Raw genomic sequence first — 15,792 nt, 5'->3', positions numbered from 1 at the left:
CTAAATACCACAACTATTTCTATAGTCAAGACCAACATGATGAGCTTCTAACGAGAGAGCCATATCCTCCTCCTCCATGGCCTCACCTGGAATGTAGTGGGCACAGAGTTCCCTGTCCACAGCGCCTCGCACTGTATCTGCAGAGCAGTGGGGCAGGGAAATTTGCAAGCTGGCCTCACACTTGGGCCTCTCTTGTCTAAGGCCGGAGGCCAGAGTGATCCTCGATCTGGCATGGCTTTCAGGCCAGAGCTGGGCCCTGAGTCAATTCTATGGGTGACCGATGCTTGTTCTCTTGTACTTGGGTGGACTGTGGCCTTTTCCTGTAACTGTTCTATGGCTTCCACTCACCTCCCTGACCTCAGATTGCAAGGGATAAATCAATCTAAAACACAATCGTCACTGCTGGTGGTACATTTGAAATACACACAAAGGGAACAGGAGAAATGGGTCAGCAACGCCCCCTTAATTCCACGGCTGGAAGACTTCGTATGCTGTTTAAGTCCTGCCAGGAAAAAACTATTGAGTGGGCTGTTTATGTCAGAGACCCATCCAACAGAGCCTGAAAGCCAGGCTTGGGGAAAGAGGAGGAGAAAGGCCGGTGAGAGCTCCTACCTTTGCCGGAGAGCCGCCGGGGCTGTGTGCCTATGCAGATGCTCCGGCTGTCTTCGTCATCCTCAGGGGGCCGGCTCAGGTCATCCCAGGCACACTTGGCACTGACACCGCTTAGATTGGAGCCGTCCGTCTCGATGCCTTTGTCAACTCTCTCCTGCTTAGAAAGAACCAAAGAGCCAGAGTTCCTTCAGCGAACCGGTGGCCCAAGGTCAACACCACCTCTCCGGTGTTTACTGAGCCCTTGTAGGTGCTGAGCATGGGACAAGTGCTAGAAGAGCAGGTCCTCGGTTATTAACACACAGGCATCTCTGCCAGCCAAGCCCTCCTCCAGAACCAGGGATTAGGGGAAGCCAGGAAGAAGAAAAATCCCAAGAGAAGCTTCTCTTCTATCATCAATCTTCAGTAAAAAACCCTTCACACCTGTTTCAATGCCTCAGCTCTGCTCAACCATGCGGCCTGTGTGGCTAATGTGGCAGAACCAGGAACTATTTCCCTGAGGAAAAGCAGTGCTTCCTCTCCTCCCATCGCCCAGGAAGAACCTCCTCAGTTGCTACTACAGAGAACAGGATGGAAGCTGGCACAGGTGGGAGAGGCCAGGACTCAGATCAACTTCTCCCTGGCTCCACATCAGCAGTTCCCTCTTCTAACAGCAGGGGGTGTCGTCACAGTGAAGCACCACCACAGAGCAGAAGGGCGGGACTTCCTGCACTGCTAACTTGTTCGACAAAAGACTTTGCATGACGTTTCTTTTCCGTTTCTTGGAATGAAATGGGTGCCTGGAGGTCAGTGACCATCTGCAGACCTCACCTGAGGCCCTTCTTTCGTGCAGGCCTTGGCACTGTTGAGTCCAAACACCCTCCAAATGGCCTTGCCAAATGGCCTTGAGGAAGAGTCATGCCCAAACATCCCACCCCTGGGGTTTCTGGTAAAACATCGCTCTGTGATGTTGGGCTTTGGATTAAAGGTCATCTGGAAGGCTCTAATAATCTTGCTCATAAACAACCATGTGGGCCAAACAAAGCTCCCGAGTGAGCTCCTCAGAAAGAGTCCGCACGCCTTTCTCCTCAGGCCTCACAGGCACCATCTGGCTGCTGCTGGGCTAGGAAGCCTCTCTGGGGAAGCACAAGGTAAGCTTACATACTAGTAAGGTCCTTTTTCTTGAGACCAGGCCTGGCTCTGTATGCCTCCCTCTCATCAATCACACTCTCCTCCTTTCCAGTGCTAGCACCGCATAGACAAAGTTGGGCTTCTGAGCAGAGACAGGGACAGGCTGAGGAAGGGAGCAGCTCTGTGCTCCAGGCAGGAGCATGTGGGCCCTAGTTTGCTCAGGGTAGAGTCTGACTTTTCCCCTCTTTCTAGTGGCCACCCTAAAGCCCTTTACTGAAGCAAAAAGCTAAGAATACCTCTTGGCTCAACTAGCTAAGACCACTTACTTTATACGTAAAAAAGAGTTAGTGCCTAGAGAAGTTAAGGGACTTGTTTAGGCGCACAGCTACCCAGTGGTAGAGCTTGGAGCAAAGGAACAGGAGCCAACTCTAAAATGAACCACTTGCAAGCAGGCCCGACTGGCACACATGAGCACAAAGGAGTTCCCACTTGACACAGAGTCACCAGGAAAAAAGCTGGATTTTCTCATCAAGGGCTGCCTGCTTACTTTTTTATTTATTTATTTATTTATTATTATTATTATTATTATTATTTTTAATCACCACCTGAGAATATTTTTCCATTGATTACTAGAGAGAGGGGAAGACAGAGAGAAATATCAATGTGAGAAAAGCACATCGATTAGTTGCCTTCTGCATGAGTCCTGACTAAGGGCCCAGGCCGGGGAGGAGTCTGCAACCGAGGTACATGCCCTTGACCGAGTCAAACCAGAGATCCTTCAGTCCGCAGGCCAATGCTCTGTCCACTGAGCCGAACCACCTAGGGCTGCCTGCTTACTTTTAAAGACCTCTAGGGCCTTGCCAGTGTGGCTCAGTGTTGAGTATTGACCTGTGAACCAGAAGAGTCACGGTTTGATTCCTAGTCAGGGTATATGCCCAGGTTGTGGGCTCCATCTCCCATGTGGTGCATGCAGGAGGCAGCAGATCAATGATTTTCTCATCACTGATGTTTCTTTCTCTCTCTTCCTTTCCCTTCCTGTCTAAATCAATAAAAATATATTAAAAAACAACCTCTTAGGTACTCTTGGTCCTGTTAGTTGGTTGAGGGGGGAGCCTAAAGATTAGGAAGAGAACTATTCTTAGCATGCAGGAAATGATAGGTTGCTTACCCTATTAGCTCAAAGGACTGGTTCTTTCTCAATCCTTGGCACTTGTGATAGGGGTAAAACAACAGCCCACAGTGTTCCACCATGCTGAATCCAGTGTGGCTATAGTACAAGGGTTTAGGGAAATATACCCTTGGTGGTACCTTGTTCTTGCATAAGCAGAAGTTACAATGAAACCAAGTTTAAAGTACAGATTACAGAGGATCCTGGCAGCAATTTGAAAACTTCAGTGTTAAAGGCACTAGGAAAATAGAGGAGCATCATCTGTGAATGAGCCGGGTTTCTACCCAAGAACTCACAGGTCTGCAGTAAAGAACGCAGAGGGGCCGAAACCGGTTTGGCTCAGCGGTAGAGCGTCAGTCTGCGGACTGAAGGGTCCCAGGTTCGATTCCAGTCAGGGGCATGTACGTTGGTTGCGGGCACATCCCCAGTAGGGGGTGTGCAGGAGGCAGCTAGTCGATGTTTCTCTCTCATCAACGTTTCTAGCTCTCTATATCTCTCGTTTCCTCTCTGTAAGAAAAATCAATAAAATATATTAAAAAAAAGAACGCAGAGGGGCTGCTGGCTATGTGTCCACCTCTTCCCTGCCACCTCTTATCCCTCCTACAGGACATGTATAGTAACTCCTGACAGCTGCCTGTGTCCTACAAGATTTTCATAGAAGCAATGACCTGCAACTGGCTGGGGGAAAGGAGAGGCAGACACATGCCAGGCACATTATAGCTACCTGCTGCTCCTGCATCAGAAGCAACCAGTAAGAAAGGAAGTTATGCTCTATGTGGCTTCGAAAATTCACCTGCCTGCAAAAAATAGTGTTTCTTCTAAAAAATCAAAGATGACATTGAAACTCTAGAGCCAGGCCACATGAGTGGGCAACTGTAGGCCTGTGTGTATAAAGACTTCCTTTACACATCAAGAAATTCCAGCCTACCCAGGGAAGGAGCTTGGTATCTGACTGATCAAGATGAAAATGTATCTAGAAAGGGGATAAGATCATTTGACCAATCAGGACTTCCCACTGCATCACCTATTCTGTCTGTTATAGGATTTGGTGACAGTGGTGGGATGGCTCCCAGAAAGAAAGTCTGTGTTCTTTATAGAAGGGGGATGTGGGAGGGTGAATACTGGGTAAGCTATATCCACTATTATTTAGTTGCTAGCGATCATATTTTTGAACATCAGGTTTATTGATATGAGATTTGCATACAATAAAAGTATCCTTTTAAAATTAAAAAATACATGCGTCTGAGACCAGTTTTTCTGGTCTGAAATCTCTGCTCCCTTAAGCACTCTGCAGAATTCAGAGGACAAGTTCCAAATCATGCCATATGTCATTCACTCACAAATAAAGCTCCTTGTTTTCCCAGGATGAAAGCCAGTGTTATTTGGAAGAGGCCTAGGCACAGTGTGCTAGAAAGGTTTTCCTCACTCAAGACATACTTGCAGGTGTGGATCGATCTCAAATATGGTCTCTCCCCTCCGCATGTCAGTTATCAGCCAGGGGCCGCCAGCGCTGTGGATAAAGAAAGGGGGCAGGAGGGTCTGGGCTGGGCCTACAGCCTGCCCTGCTTGCTGCCCCAGGCACAGAACACTCAAGGTTAGTGGTCGGGGGCCATCAGGGAGTGAGTTGTCAGGAAGCCCTGATGTGAAAAGCCAGTGACTGAACAGCAATGTAAGGGGAAGCCCACATGTGGGGGAAGAAGGGGGTCCCACCCCCAGGCCTGGGAAGCCAGGCACCCACCTCATAGGGAGGGGAGGTACTCACATGGGCACCATCCGCAGCAGCTCCAGGATACCCTGCCCATTCCACTGCTGGGCTGCATGGAGCTCCTCAGTGCAGACACCAACGATCTGAGACCCAGAGACAAGATGCCATAGTGTGTTAATGGCTAATCCTCCCACCAATCCAGAAGGTCAGCCACCCAGACTCTGTGTCACTTCAAGTGATGGGACTACAGGCTAGTACATCTGAAATGGGATGGTTCCCTTAGGAGGAAATAATTGCCTGGCCAGGGTATGGATGGGTCCACAGATGTAGCACTAATGGCTGATTTTTGCTCTGCTGTGATAGGTCAGGTTTCTGGTGACACAAAGTTAAGTCCTTGACTGCAGAGAAAATCAGGATGTCCCTAGAAGTAGTGGAGGCCCTGGGATTATAGGGAATGTTGCTGCCCAATCTGGGATCATGGGGAATGTAAATAGATTTTGAAACTCTTCAAGCTCGAAACAACAACCAAAGGGCCCAGCAGATGGCAGAAGAGCTCCCTTCCTCATCAGGAGCTAAGCCTTTGATAAATCTCAAGAGAAACAACTGAATCTTCACGCAGACCCATCAGGATCGCAAAGAGGCCCTCTGCAGCGGGGATGGATGCATACCCCAAGGCTGGGAGTTACTGTGCCTCTGGCTGCCTGGGTCTTAACTAGTTTACAGAAATACCCTCCCTGTTACCCGCCTCTGCTACCATCATCCTCTCCTACCCAAATGGTCCCTTTCCTTTCCCCCTTCTTCCCTCTCGGCAGGTTAAATCAGACCATCTGAATAGACATGGTAAACAGATGGAGGAGAAAATGGGAAAAGAACAAGGAAATCTCCCGTTCCTTTCACTCCCCCAACCCAAGCCCTCCTGCCCTCGCAAGACGTTTCCTACAGGGAAGGCTCTTGCCCATGTCCAACCTGTGCCTCACCTGGAGGAAGGTAACTACCCCAAAGGGTGTCTGCACGGGTTGCATCTGCGGGTCCTCTGTCAGCAGCATGTGCTGGATTCTTGACTCACTGTTATCCAAAGGGCTGTGCCAAGACACGTGATCCCCACTGCAGAAGGTGTTCTCTGTGGGAGAGACAAGAGAATTCTCAGTGTTTGAGGCCCTGCATCCAGGCCCAGAACTCAACCTGGGATCTGAGAAACCCAGGCAGGAAGGCCCCTCCCAGCCCCCCAAGTTTTCCAAGGGAGTCTATGAAGGAGGGGAAGCATTCGTGCAGATGAGAGCAGGGTTTGAATGTTTCCCCCAAGCCAAATGCACTCCTTCTGGCCAGTTCTGCCAGCCTTCTCCAGAAAAGGACAGGCTGCTAGTGTGCATGCTCACTAGGCCTGGCAAGTCCAAAGCCAGAATTCTGGCGTCTGCTCCACTTCCCCAGCACCTTCACTTCTTGGGGTGGGGGTGGGGGACAGTCATGATTGGACTCACCAAGAAAGAATAAAGTGCTTTATTGTGGGGCCACCTGAATAGGAGACTGGAGGGCAGTGAAAGCCTTTTACCTTGGACAAACAGACCAGGGTTTAATGTACTGCTGAGACTGCTCAAAAGAGAACACCTCACCTTGCAGGGCCTTTGAGACCTGTCAGCAGTTTCCCCCAGGAAGACAGATTTAGGGGACAGTTCCTCAGGGAGGAACACTGGAGACTAAACAGAAGTCTGAATTGTGCCTCACACACTGCGGCAGAGACATACAGACCTGGGGGCGGGAGGCTGTTTCCATGAGGACACAGATATTGTGCCCAGGCTGCCCAACAGAAATATGTGCAAACACAGCCACCTCATAGCCTCACCACTGACCTTCACACAGATCCATCACTCAAAAAGTTTAAGGCTGCATAGCCACAAGGGAAAAACCACCTATGTGGTATGAAGTCTTCCACTACCCCTGACTTTCATCTTGGGTGATCTTCCAAAGGAACTAGGCATTTACCGCCTGTATGTATCTATAGGTTCTCTCTATCTTGTTTCTTCAAATACATATACAACACACCATTTTGTACATTTCATATATCTTGGAATCATTTCACATCAGCACAGAGAAAGCTACCTCATTCTTTAAATGGCAGTTCACCGTGGTCTATCACATATAACGTAGGGAGTCTCAACAGCTGAGGTCCCTTCACTTTTTATCAATATTTGAAGCAAGTTAGAAAACACACACACACACACACACACACACACATCAGTCTGAAGGCCTGAGAGCACATCTGCTCTCATTTGTCTTGGTCTAAATACTCCTTCCTGTGTCAGGTGAAGTTATACACTACTTTTTCTAGCGTTATTGGTCCTAACCTCAAAAGCATTCATTCAGGGAGAGAAGAAAGACTTCTTCCTCTAAGAGACATGAAACAATAAAGGGGAGAGAGAGCCTGGCTCCAGGCAGAGCCAATCATAAACCCCCAAATTTCTAAACTCTTTCTGAGCTCACTCTGCCCAGGTTTCCTCTCCTTTACAGAAGTGCATGTCTATAAGTATCTTCAAGTTAGAAACAATGTCAAAAGTAGAAAGAATGAATTAGTAATTAAAAGCTTCATCCACAATTAAAGGGTCCAGGTCCAGATGGCTTCACTGGTAAATCCTACCAAATATTCAGAGAAGAATTAATAGTAATTCTTCACAAACTATTTTTTTTTAAAAGTACCACTTCACAATTAATTCTATGAGGCCAATATTACCCTGATACCAAAATCAGACAAAGGCACCATAAGAAAAGAAAGCCATAAATCAATATCTCTGATGCATAGACACAAAGTCCTCAACAAAATACAGGCAAACTGAACACAACAACATATGAAAGGGTTATACACAATGACCAAGTGAGATTTAACCCAAAAATGCAAGGTTGGTGTAAAAGTAACTTAAAAAAATAAATGTAATATTGATATAGTATGTCAATAGACTAAAGGTTAAAAAAAACACATAATCATCTCAGTAGACACAGAAAAGGCATTCAGCAAAATTCAATACTCTTTCATGATAAAACACTCAAACTACAAATAGATAGGAACTTCCTCAATCTGTTAAAGGGCATCTACAAAAAAACTACAGCTAACATCATACTTGTTGGTGAAAGACTGAATTATTTCCCTCTAAGATCAGGAACAAGACCAAGATTCCCACTCTTACCACTTCTATTCAACACTGTACATCACGAACCTTAGAAACATTACACTAACCGAAAGAAGCCAGTCCCAAAAGGCCATATATGATGCCATTTACACGGAATCTCCAGAACAGGCACATCTGTGTAGACAGATAGATTACTGGTTGCTAGGGAGGAATGGAGAGTGACTGGTATGAGTCTGCTTTTGGGGGTGATGAAAATGTTCTAGAGTTCATTGTGGTGATGGTTTCACAACAATGAATAACATGGTATGTGAATTACATCTTAATAAAGATATTAAGAAGAAAGGAAGGCCCTGGCTGGTTTGGCTCAATGGATAGAGCATTAGCCTGAGGACTGAAGGGTCCCAGGTTCTATTCTGGCGAAGAGCACAAGCCTGGGTTGTGGGCTCCATCCCCAGTGGGGGGAGGGTGGGAAGGGTGCAGGAGGCAGCTGATCAATGATTCTCTCTCATCATTGATGTTTCTATCTCTCTCTTCCTCTCCCTCTCTCTCTAAAATCAATAAAACACTTAAAAAAAGAAGAAGAAAGAAAGAAAGAAGGCAAAAGGAAGGAACCTGGGGGAGAGGCAAAGTGTGTGAAGCCAGGCCAACGCCCTGGATTCCTTTTCACCACCTCCTCCAGGTAAGCACCCAGCATGGGAGAGGCCTCACTCATAATGCCCAGACACCACACTTATTATAAGTCTAGGTGACCCAACGACCACCTAGTCCAACATTTTCATTTTCTACAAATGAAGAAAGGACCCTCAAGACTGCCCAAGGTCATAGGGCAAGTCAATGACGACAGAGCACAGGGAAATGTTTCCCAAACTTCCGAGTTATCCATAACACTGGCCGGATTTCTTACATCTATCTGTGTACCACCTGTGTCTCCCCCTTTCCCACTAAAACTGACTCACTTTAAAAACCTAAGCAAACTTCCTTTAAATAGAAACCTTCCATCACAACACTACACAGGGAAAATCAGTGTTGCTCACTGTAAAGTAGATGACTTCAAAATGATTGAATGAAAACAAAATATTTTAAATCTCTAACAGATACTGTTGCTTACCTAACCTTGTTAAAACTGAAATGATCAAGGGTTAGAGCTGTTAAGAATTAAAAAGTGAGTCATATCAACTGACAAAAACAGCAGGACTGAGTCAGAGCTCTGAAGAGGAAAGAGAGTCCTCACTACTCATGTTACTGGAAGCCTTGTCCAGTTTCCACCTAAATCTCCTGCTGGCTTTGGCAAATCATGGCATCGTGGTTAATTTTGCAGTTGGGAAAGCCCTGTTCCTACTTGCCTCTGCCCCTTACTAGCTGTGACCCTGGGCAACTTCTAAGCCTGTTTCCCCTTCTGTAAGTAGGAAAAGAGCACCCACTTAGAGTGCTCTCCACTGCTGCATGTTATGACTCCACGCCTGACCTGGAATACAGTACAGCTACTCCACCCAGGTCCTACTTCCTTTACCAGGAAGCAGGACCAGCCACAGAGCCTGTAGCTAACAGCAGTTGCCACTAGGTGGCACCAGCACTCCTGATTTTAAAAAGCTGGGCCAGTTCCCTCCAATGCTTCAGGTCTAGCAGACTTTTGGTCTGTAGAAATATACCCCAAGCCTGAAAGATACTTAGACTGGCAATAGGGAAAGGACTGGAAAGGTTTGAAGCCATGATCTTTTATGAACTAGAATCGACATTTATTTTGTCTAAACCTAAACTGTTTAAATGAAGAATGACTAAAAGGTATACTTAAGCCAAAACCGGTTTGGCTCAATGGATAGAGTGTTGGTCTGTGGACTCAAAGGTCCCCGGTTCGATTCTGGTCAAGAGCATGTACCTTGGTTATGGCACATCCCCAGTGGGGGGTGTGCAGGAGTCAGCTGATGGATGTTTCTAACCCTCTATCCTTCTCCCTTCCTCTGTAAAAAATCAATAAAATACATTTTTTAATTAAAAAAAATAAAAGGTACACTTAATTTGGGAAGGAGTGCAAGTTAGGCAGCTGGGAGAGGAGACTGTAAAGCAGGAAAGGGAAACAGACCCAGTTGCTGTTCTAGGACCAACACACCTCCCTGGTGTGTGTGATAAGCTCTGGCAATGTACTAGCAAGTTAAGGAGGGCAGGTGAGGAGAAAGCATAACCACACACAGAAAGGTTTAAAGAGCAGGAGGCGAACAACCTTGTAGCCGGGGACAGTGTTTTCTTCCCTACCCCTGCCTGATGGGAGAACTAGATGTATTAGCTCTGCTGTGGCCAAGAAACAGCCTTTCTTAACAATCAAAGAGCCTTGGTCACAGTTTTCAAGCTTGGGACAAAGCCACAAAGGGCTCATTCTTGAGTCTGCTCTGGTCTTTATTTCTGGATGCTCAGCCCCATTCTGTGTGGAGCCACGGTGGGTCTCAGCACTCAGGCCCCAGCGCTCACCCCAGGAAGCTCTCAGCCCCCTTCAGAGGGTTTTCAAATGCTAATTCGGCCTCAGTCAGAGGCCCAGCTGTTCCGCCCAGTGGTTAGAGAGCGCCTCCCTCTCCCTCTCAGACTGCCTGAAGTACCCTAACCAAGAAATTAAGATGCAAATCTCTGGGACCCCTACCCAAACCACGCAGCAGAGGGCTCTCTGGGATCCGAAGGCAGGTCTTTCCCCTCTTGCTCTGAGCTCCGTCTCCAAGTACCATGAGAAACCTCCCTCAGCTGCTGCCTGTTTGGCAAATTCACCGGAGAGGAAATACCACCTCAGGGTGGCAAAAGGCATCCAGAAGCTTCCAGGTACAGCTCTGCCCTTGCTTTGTTGACAGAAAGGTTTTGTTACTCTATGTCTCTATCCCCATTAATAAACAACTCCCTGGCGAGAACTATTTAAAAAGTTGGGGGACAGGGGTGTGGGCGTGTAGATTCTAACTGGTCCCTCAAATTGACCCAACTCCCACCAAACATCCAGCTTTAGTCATGGTGGTTTGAAGCTGGACTGTGCCAGATATAAGGTAGCAAAATCTAGGGAAATGGGTTGCAAAAGAAAACAGCAATTGTTTGCAAAATAATTAGTGCTGCCTTTGAAATACTGAGAAACAAATATATTCTCTAAGAGCTCTTTTTAAAAAAATATATATTTTATTGATTTTGTACAGAGAGGAAGGGAGAGAGATAGAGAGTTAGAAACATCTATGAGAGTCATCGATCAGCTGCCTCTTGCACACCCCCTACTGGGGATATGCCCGCAACCAAGGTACATGCCCTTGACCGGAATCGAACCCGGGACCCTTCAATCCCCAAGTCGACGCTCTATCCACTGAGCCAAACCCGTCCCAGCTCTAAGAGTTCTTAATTCATCCCAATTCTGGAGAATGACTGTTCTTTCTCTGTGAAACAACAGTCCTAGTGATGTTCTACACAACAGCTCACGAAGCAAAAAGCAACCCTCCCATCCCACTTCCATGTCCCATCCCAGTGGTTAAAATTATCATATTGGTCCGAGGACAACAGGTTCCGGCTGTCTTTTGAAGCCCAGAAGAGTGGGTTTCTATGGCTGAAGCTAGGAGCCTGGGAGTCAAAAGCCCTTTTGAGTGTTCTGCGCTATCACATGCTTTCTGAGGACAGGGGGCAGGGGCAGGAAATCCTGCTGAACTGTGTCAGGTGTCAAATAAGCGGCTGGTCTGCAGAGGTGTTTTGGAAAGGCCAGGAAGGCAGGAGGTGCCAAAACAGGCTGGCAGACTGGCGTCTGTCAACGTTGAGGTCAAACTTCTGAACAACAGGATAGCCATAATAGTCTCTTGAGCAACAGCCTCAATCTTTCTGGCCTTTAAGAAGGTCCTCACACACACACACACACACACACACACACACACACACACACACAAAAAGAAGGTCCTCACAGGTTACTTTCATAACCAGGCCCCAAGTGGCCTAGATGATGACGGAGCTGGCTCCTAGGAGGGCTTAGCAGTTTTTCTCTAAAATGCCAGGTGTACTCGAGTCACCCGCAGCAGCACAGACTGTTGGTAGGGAAGGTCAGATAGCCTGCCCTCCTGTCTCCAGAAAGTTCCAGGGTGAAACCAGCACACATGGGGAGACCCTGGCAACTGCCTACGCCTACCCTCCTTCCTGAGAAGGTCCACGCTGCTGCTGCAGCCACTGGGGGCTGCTTGGTGAAGCTGGGCTCAGAGAAGGATTCCTCTGAGATTGGAAGATAACCCCTTTACAGTCAACTGAAGGCCCACAAACTAAAATATATTTATGGGAGCAGAAACACGAGCCCGCACAGGCCCAGGCAGCCTTATGACCCCTCATGAGAGAAGAATACAATGTGGAGGTTTTGCTAAATGAACCAGCTCTGGCTTAGGCGGTGGAAGAGGTAAAGTTCAAAGTCAGTCCTGATGGCCTCTGCCCAGCTCAGATGCTCCCAACTGGAGCCTCTTAGTCTGACCACTGTCCTCACTGGGTCCCTCACATAATCCTATTATAATTTGGCTCTAAGCCAAGGGGGGAAGGGCGTGAGAATGTGTATGACTAATTTACCCTTTTGTTACTCTATTTCCAAATATGAGGAGGTCATAGGATATAGGACAGCCTGATGCCACTGCCACAGATTACATTTCTGAAGTCCTTAACCAAGCATGATACTATGCTCATTGGGAGGGGGTGTGATCTTAGGCACTACCCTTACGGCCCTAGCCCCCTAAGACCCAGAGCCTCCTTCAGGCTTCTATCTCCACCTGACAGCACCCACCAATGGAGGGCCGCAGACTCTCTCCTCACTGGAGACTCTCCTCTTTCCTATTAACACCGGCTCTCCTCCCTCCTGGGCTCCAAATAAAGCTGTGAGTGAGTGAGCACTTTCCTGCCTACCCACCCCTACTCCCATCCCATCCCCAAGCCAAAGCTGAGAGCTCAGTTCAGAGCCTTGCAGCAGTGGTGAGGCAAGGCCTACCCTATAAGCTCTGATAACAGCTGAGAGCAGTGATATACTAGTATGCACATCACACGAGAGCAAAAAGTAACATGTCCTGGGCAATGCCCCTTTAACATTGGAGCCCTGCAAGGAGAGGATAAGAGCGGATATTCTGGAGCTTAGAGGCTTCACTTGGTACAAACCAATGGAATTTGACACCCCTCTCCTCTCCACACACATGCAGAGCAGACAAGATCCTCATGGAGAAGGAGATCCGAGCATAACTGCACAACAGCCCCACTGCAGGGCCTCAAATCTAACTCCTCCTGAGTAAGAAAAAAATAACAATAGGACAACAAATCATGTATGGGAGAGGAAGAGAAACATTCTCCGTACGTGTCATGAGCTTTTGTAGCTAGCAGGCAGAGTTCTTCATAGCTGGATGGTGGCCAATTGTAAAGTTTTTTTCTAACTGGTCAAGCAGTGAAGCAAGAACTAACCCCCTCCCACCTTTTTAAAATTCTGAATGCAGTTCTTGTAATTTGAAAAGTTAATTTGAATGCTTGATTAGAGAGTTCCCCTTAACTAGATTGTGTCTGATACTAATTTGGCTAAATGTGGTTGCAAGACACTGCTTGGGAAGTGGATGTGCTGTACACTTGATTAAATAAAAAGAGCAAGAAGAGACATGTTTGTTCTTACAAAACTGAAGGAAAACATAAAGGATATTCCTTCTAGGTTTTGCCTAGAATCAAAGGAATCACCAAGGATCAGAAAGCCAGTCAGAGGAGACTCAAAATTGTTTCCCTACATATTTTCTCAAAACCTCTGGCTTTCCAGCCTCCATCCTCTCCCTCAAAGTCACAATCATAAATGCAGAGTGAAGTGTAAGAAAAATCCCTTTGATATGCAGGGAAACTCAACGGGCACAGGGTTACAGAGGGAAGGCAGAGGCTGCGGGCTGCAGCGGGTCTCTGGGGGCTGCAGACCTTTCCGAATGGCCCACTCCCGGCGACGGCGGCTTCCCCGGGAGCGGACTGAACCCCAGGCACTCGCCTCGGGTCTGCGCACACAGGGCACCTCACCTGCAAACGGAGCTCAGCCAAGGGTTGTTACTGCAGTTTGCAGCTGTCACCAGACAAATCCTATTTCATCCGCTGTGTGCTATGCCCTTTTTGAAAGTTTTGTTGTTGTTAATCTTCACCTGAGGATGTTTTTTCCCTATTTTCAGAGAGAATGGAAGGAAAGGGGGAAGGGCAAGAAGGAGACAGGGAGGGAAAGAAAGAGAGAGAAACATCGATGTGAGAGAGGCACATCGATTGGTTGCCTCCTGCATGCACCCTGACCAGGGTGGGAACAAACCTGCAATCCAGGTATGTGTCCTTACATTTCTGAAGTCCTTAACACAAGCATGATACTATGCTCATTGGGAGGGGGTGTGATCCTAGGCACTACCCTTACGGCCCAGTGTCCTTGACCCTTCAGTGCTTGGGCCCACATTCTAACACTGAGAACACCGGCCAGGGCTGTTCCAGGCCCTTCTGTAAGGAAACAGGTCCTTGCTCACCATTTTAAAAGACCCTTTCCCACTAAACTGGCAAGTGCTTTCACTTTTCTTTTAAAACAGCTCCATCTGTTTAGACACCTGTCAGTATGGGGAGGGAACAAGAGTCTTTTCCCCAAGGCTTGTAACTGGGCAAACCTGCCCTTCCTGCCCTTACTGCTCTCACTCGCCACAGCGCCATAGCCCCATAGCTGGCACAGTGGCTGCCACCTACACTCAGGCCAGAGCCCAAGCCCCTTTGTTCTTAAAGCCGAAGTGACTGAGGTTTTAAACTTGCAGTTCCCTTATACATTTCACCACCACACTCTCTGGCCCCAAATGTCAGGAGATCCTTTGAAGCTTTAAAATCAAGCATATGCTTCTACTCCTTTCATCTTTTTCCTGAAGAGACTAGTTAAATCCACAATGAAAATCCATGCAGTTGCCAGACACATGTAAACTAGCACAGTCAATTGGGAGGGTCGCATGGCAGACTCTATTAGCATAAGGCATTCCCTTTGACCTGATCATTCTACTTAGTGTCCACTCTAGAGCAAAATACATTCACAAGGAGGAATGAGCAAGGGTGCTCACAGCATCCGTGCACTGTTGGCAAGAGAGAAAAACGGAAACCACCTAAATGTGCATCACTAGAAGAATGGTTAAATTATGGCTTATCCATGCTACAAAATCACAGGCAGCAGCTAAAAGAATGAGATAAATCTCTATATATTGACATGAAAAGATCTCTAAGACATACTGCAGGGGAGGTGGAGGCTGGTGGGCTGCTGAAGCTAATTTTTAAAATCCAGTTGGGAAAAGCAGTACAGTTTCACTTAACATAAAAGAAGAACCCAGACCATTTTTATAGGTACCTGGAATAAGGTGAATACACAGAAGAAAAGCCTGGATCCACACCAAAGGATAAAGTAGTTCCCTTAGGGAGGGGCTTGATTTGGGATTGTATGGTCACGGGGAACTTGATCTGTGAAGTTTGAATTTTTAACCTCAAATATGTATTTATGTGTTACTTGCATACTTAAAAAACAAGGAGAACCCTTCCTCCATCTCTCTGAGGTATAGCAGAAGCCCCGTTAGCAGCTCCCGCAGCCACCAGGCTGGCCACCACGCCACTCGCTCTGAGTGCAGGGCGAAGGCCGGGAGGGCCAGGTATCTAGGAGACCATCCTTGGCTCACATCTGAAATGTCACCAGTGGCACTTCCACCAGCTTAGCTTTTAGGTTCTTGAACAAACACCCCACCTTCTCCTAAATTAACCAGACTAATGACGCTGGTCCTCTTGCCACAGACTTCAAATTTTTTCCACTGCTTTATTTTTCTTCTTCTTTTGGTGGTTATGGTCAGTTACTTAAAAACAATCCCCTTTCTCTCGCTGGCAGATTTGTTTCTCAGTCCTATTTCTGCACACTGCACATTGTTTCTTACTAGCACTTTGACCATTTTTTAAAATATATTTTTTTTATTGATTTTTTTACAGAGAGGAAGGGAGAGATAGAGAGCTAGAAACATCGACCAGCTGCCTCTTGCACTCCCCCTACCGGGGATGTGCCCGCAACCAATGTACATGCCCTTGACCGGAATCGAACCTGGGACCCT

At 47.3% G+C, this 15,792-nt stretch overlaps 1 protein-coding gene across 10 annotated transcripts in view; it reads right to left on the bottom strand.

The window, feature by feature from the left end:
• Positions 1–15,792, bottom strand: part of SUFU (SUFU negative regulator of hedgehog signaling) — an 82,268-nt gene that overhangs the window by 32,333 nt on the left and 34,143 nt on the right. For 9 of the 10 annotated variants that reach the window (XR_006741717.1, XR_004987982.2, XR_004987979.2 and 6 more), the window contains exons 4-7: positions 5,570–5,712; positions 4,650–4,735; positions 4,325–4,397; positions 613–769 (exon numbers count right to left, since the gene is read on the bottom strand). Coding sequence is in view for 6 of the 10 variants with exons in the window: in XM_045582044.1 (XP_045438000.1) it covers positions 613–769; positions 4,325–4,397; positions 4,650–4,735; positions 5,570–5,712 (459 nt within the window). In the remaining 4 variants the exon portion in view is untranslated. The remainder of the gene's footprint in view (positions 1–612; positions 770–4,324; positions 4,398–4,649; positions 4,736–5,569; positions 5,713–15,792) is intronic. The other variant, XM_036437909.2, reaches the window with a different exon arrangement.

This window comes from Pipistrellus kuhlii, unplaced genomic scaffold (genome assembly GCF_014108245.1).
Source record: "Pipistrellus kuhlii isolate mPipKuh1 unplaced genomic scaffold, mPipKuh1.p scaffold_m20_p_15, whole genome shotgun sequence".
Classification (NCBI taxonomy): Eukaryota; Metazoa; Chordata; class Mammalia; order Chiroptera; family Vespertilionidae; genus Pipistrellus; species Pipistrellus kuhlii.
Note: the sequence above shows the minus strand (reverse complement) of the source record. Positions and strands in the feature narration are given on the sequence as shown.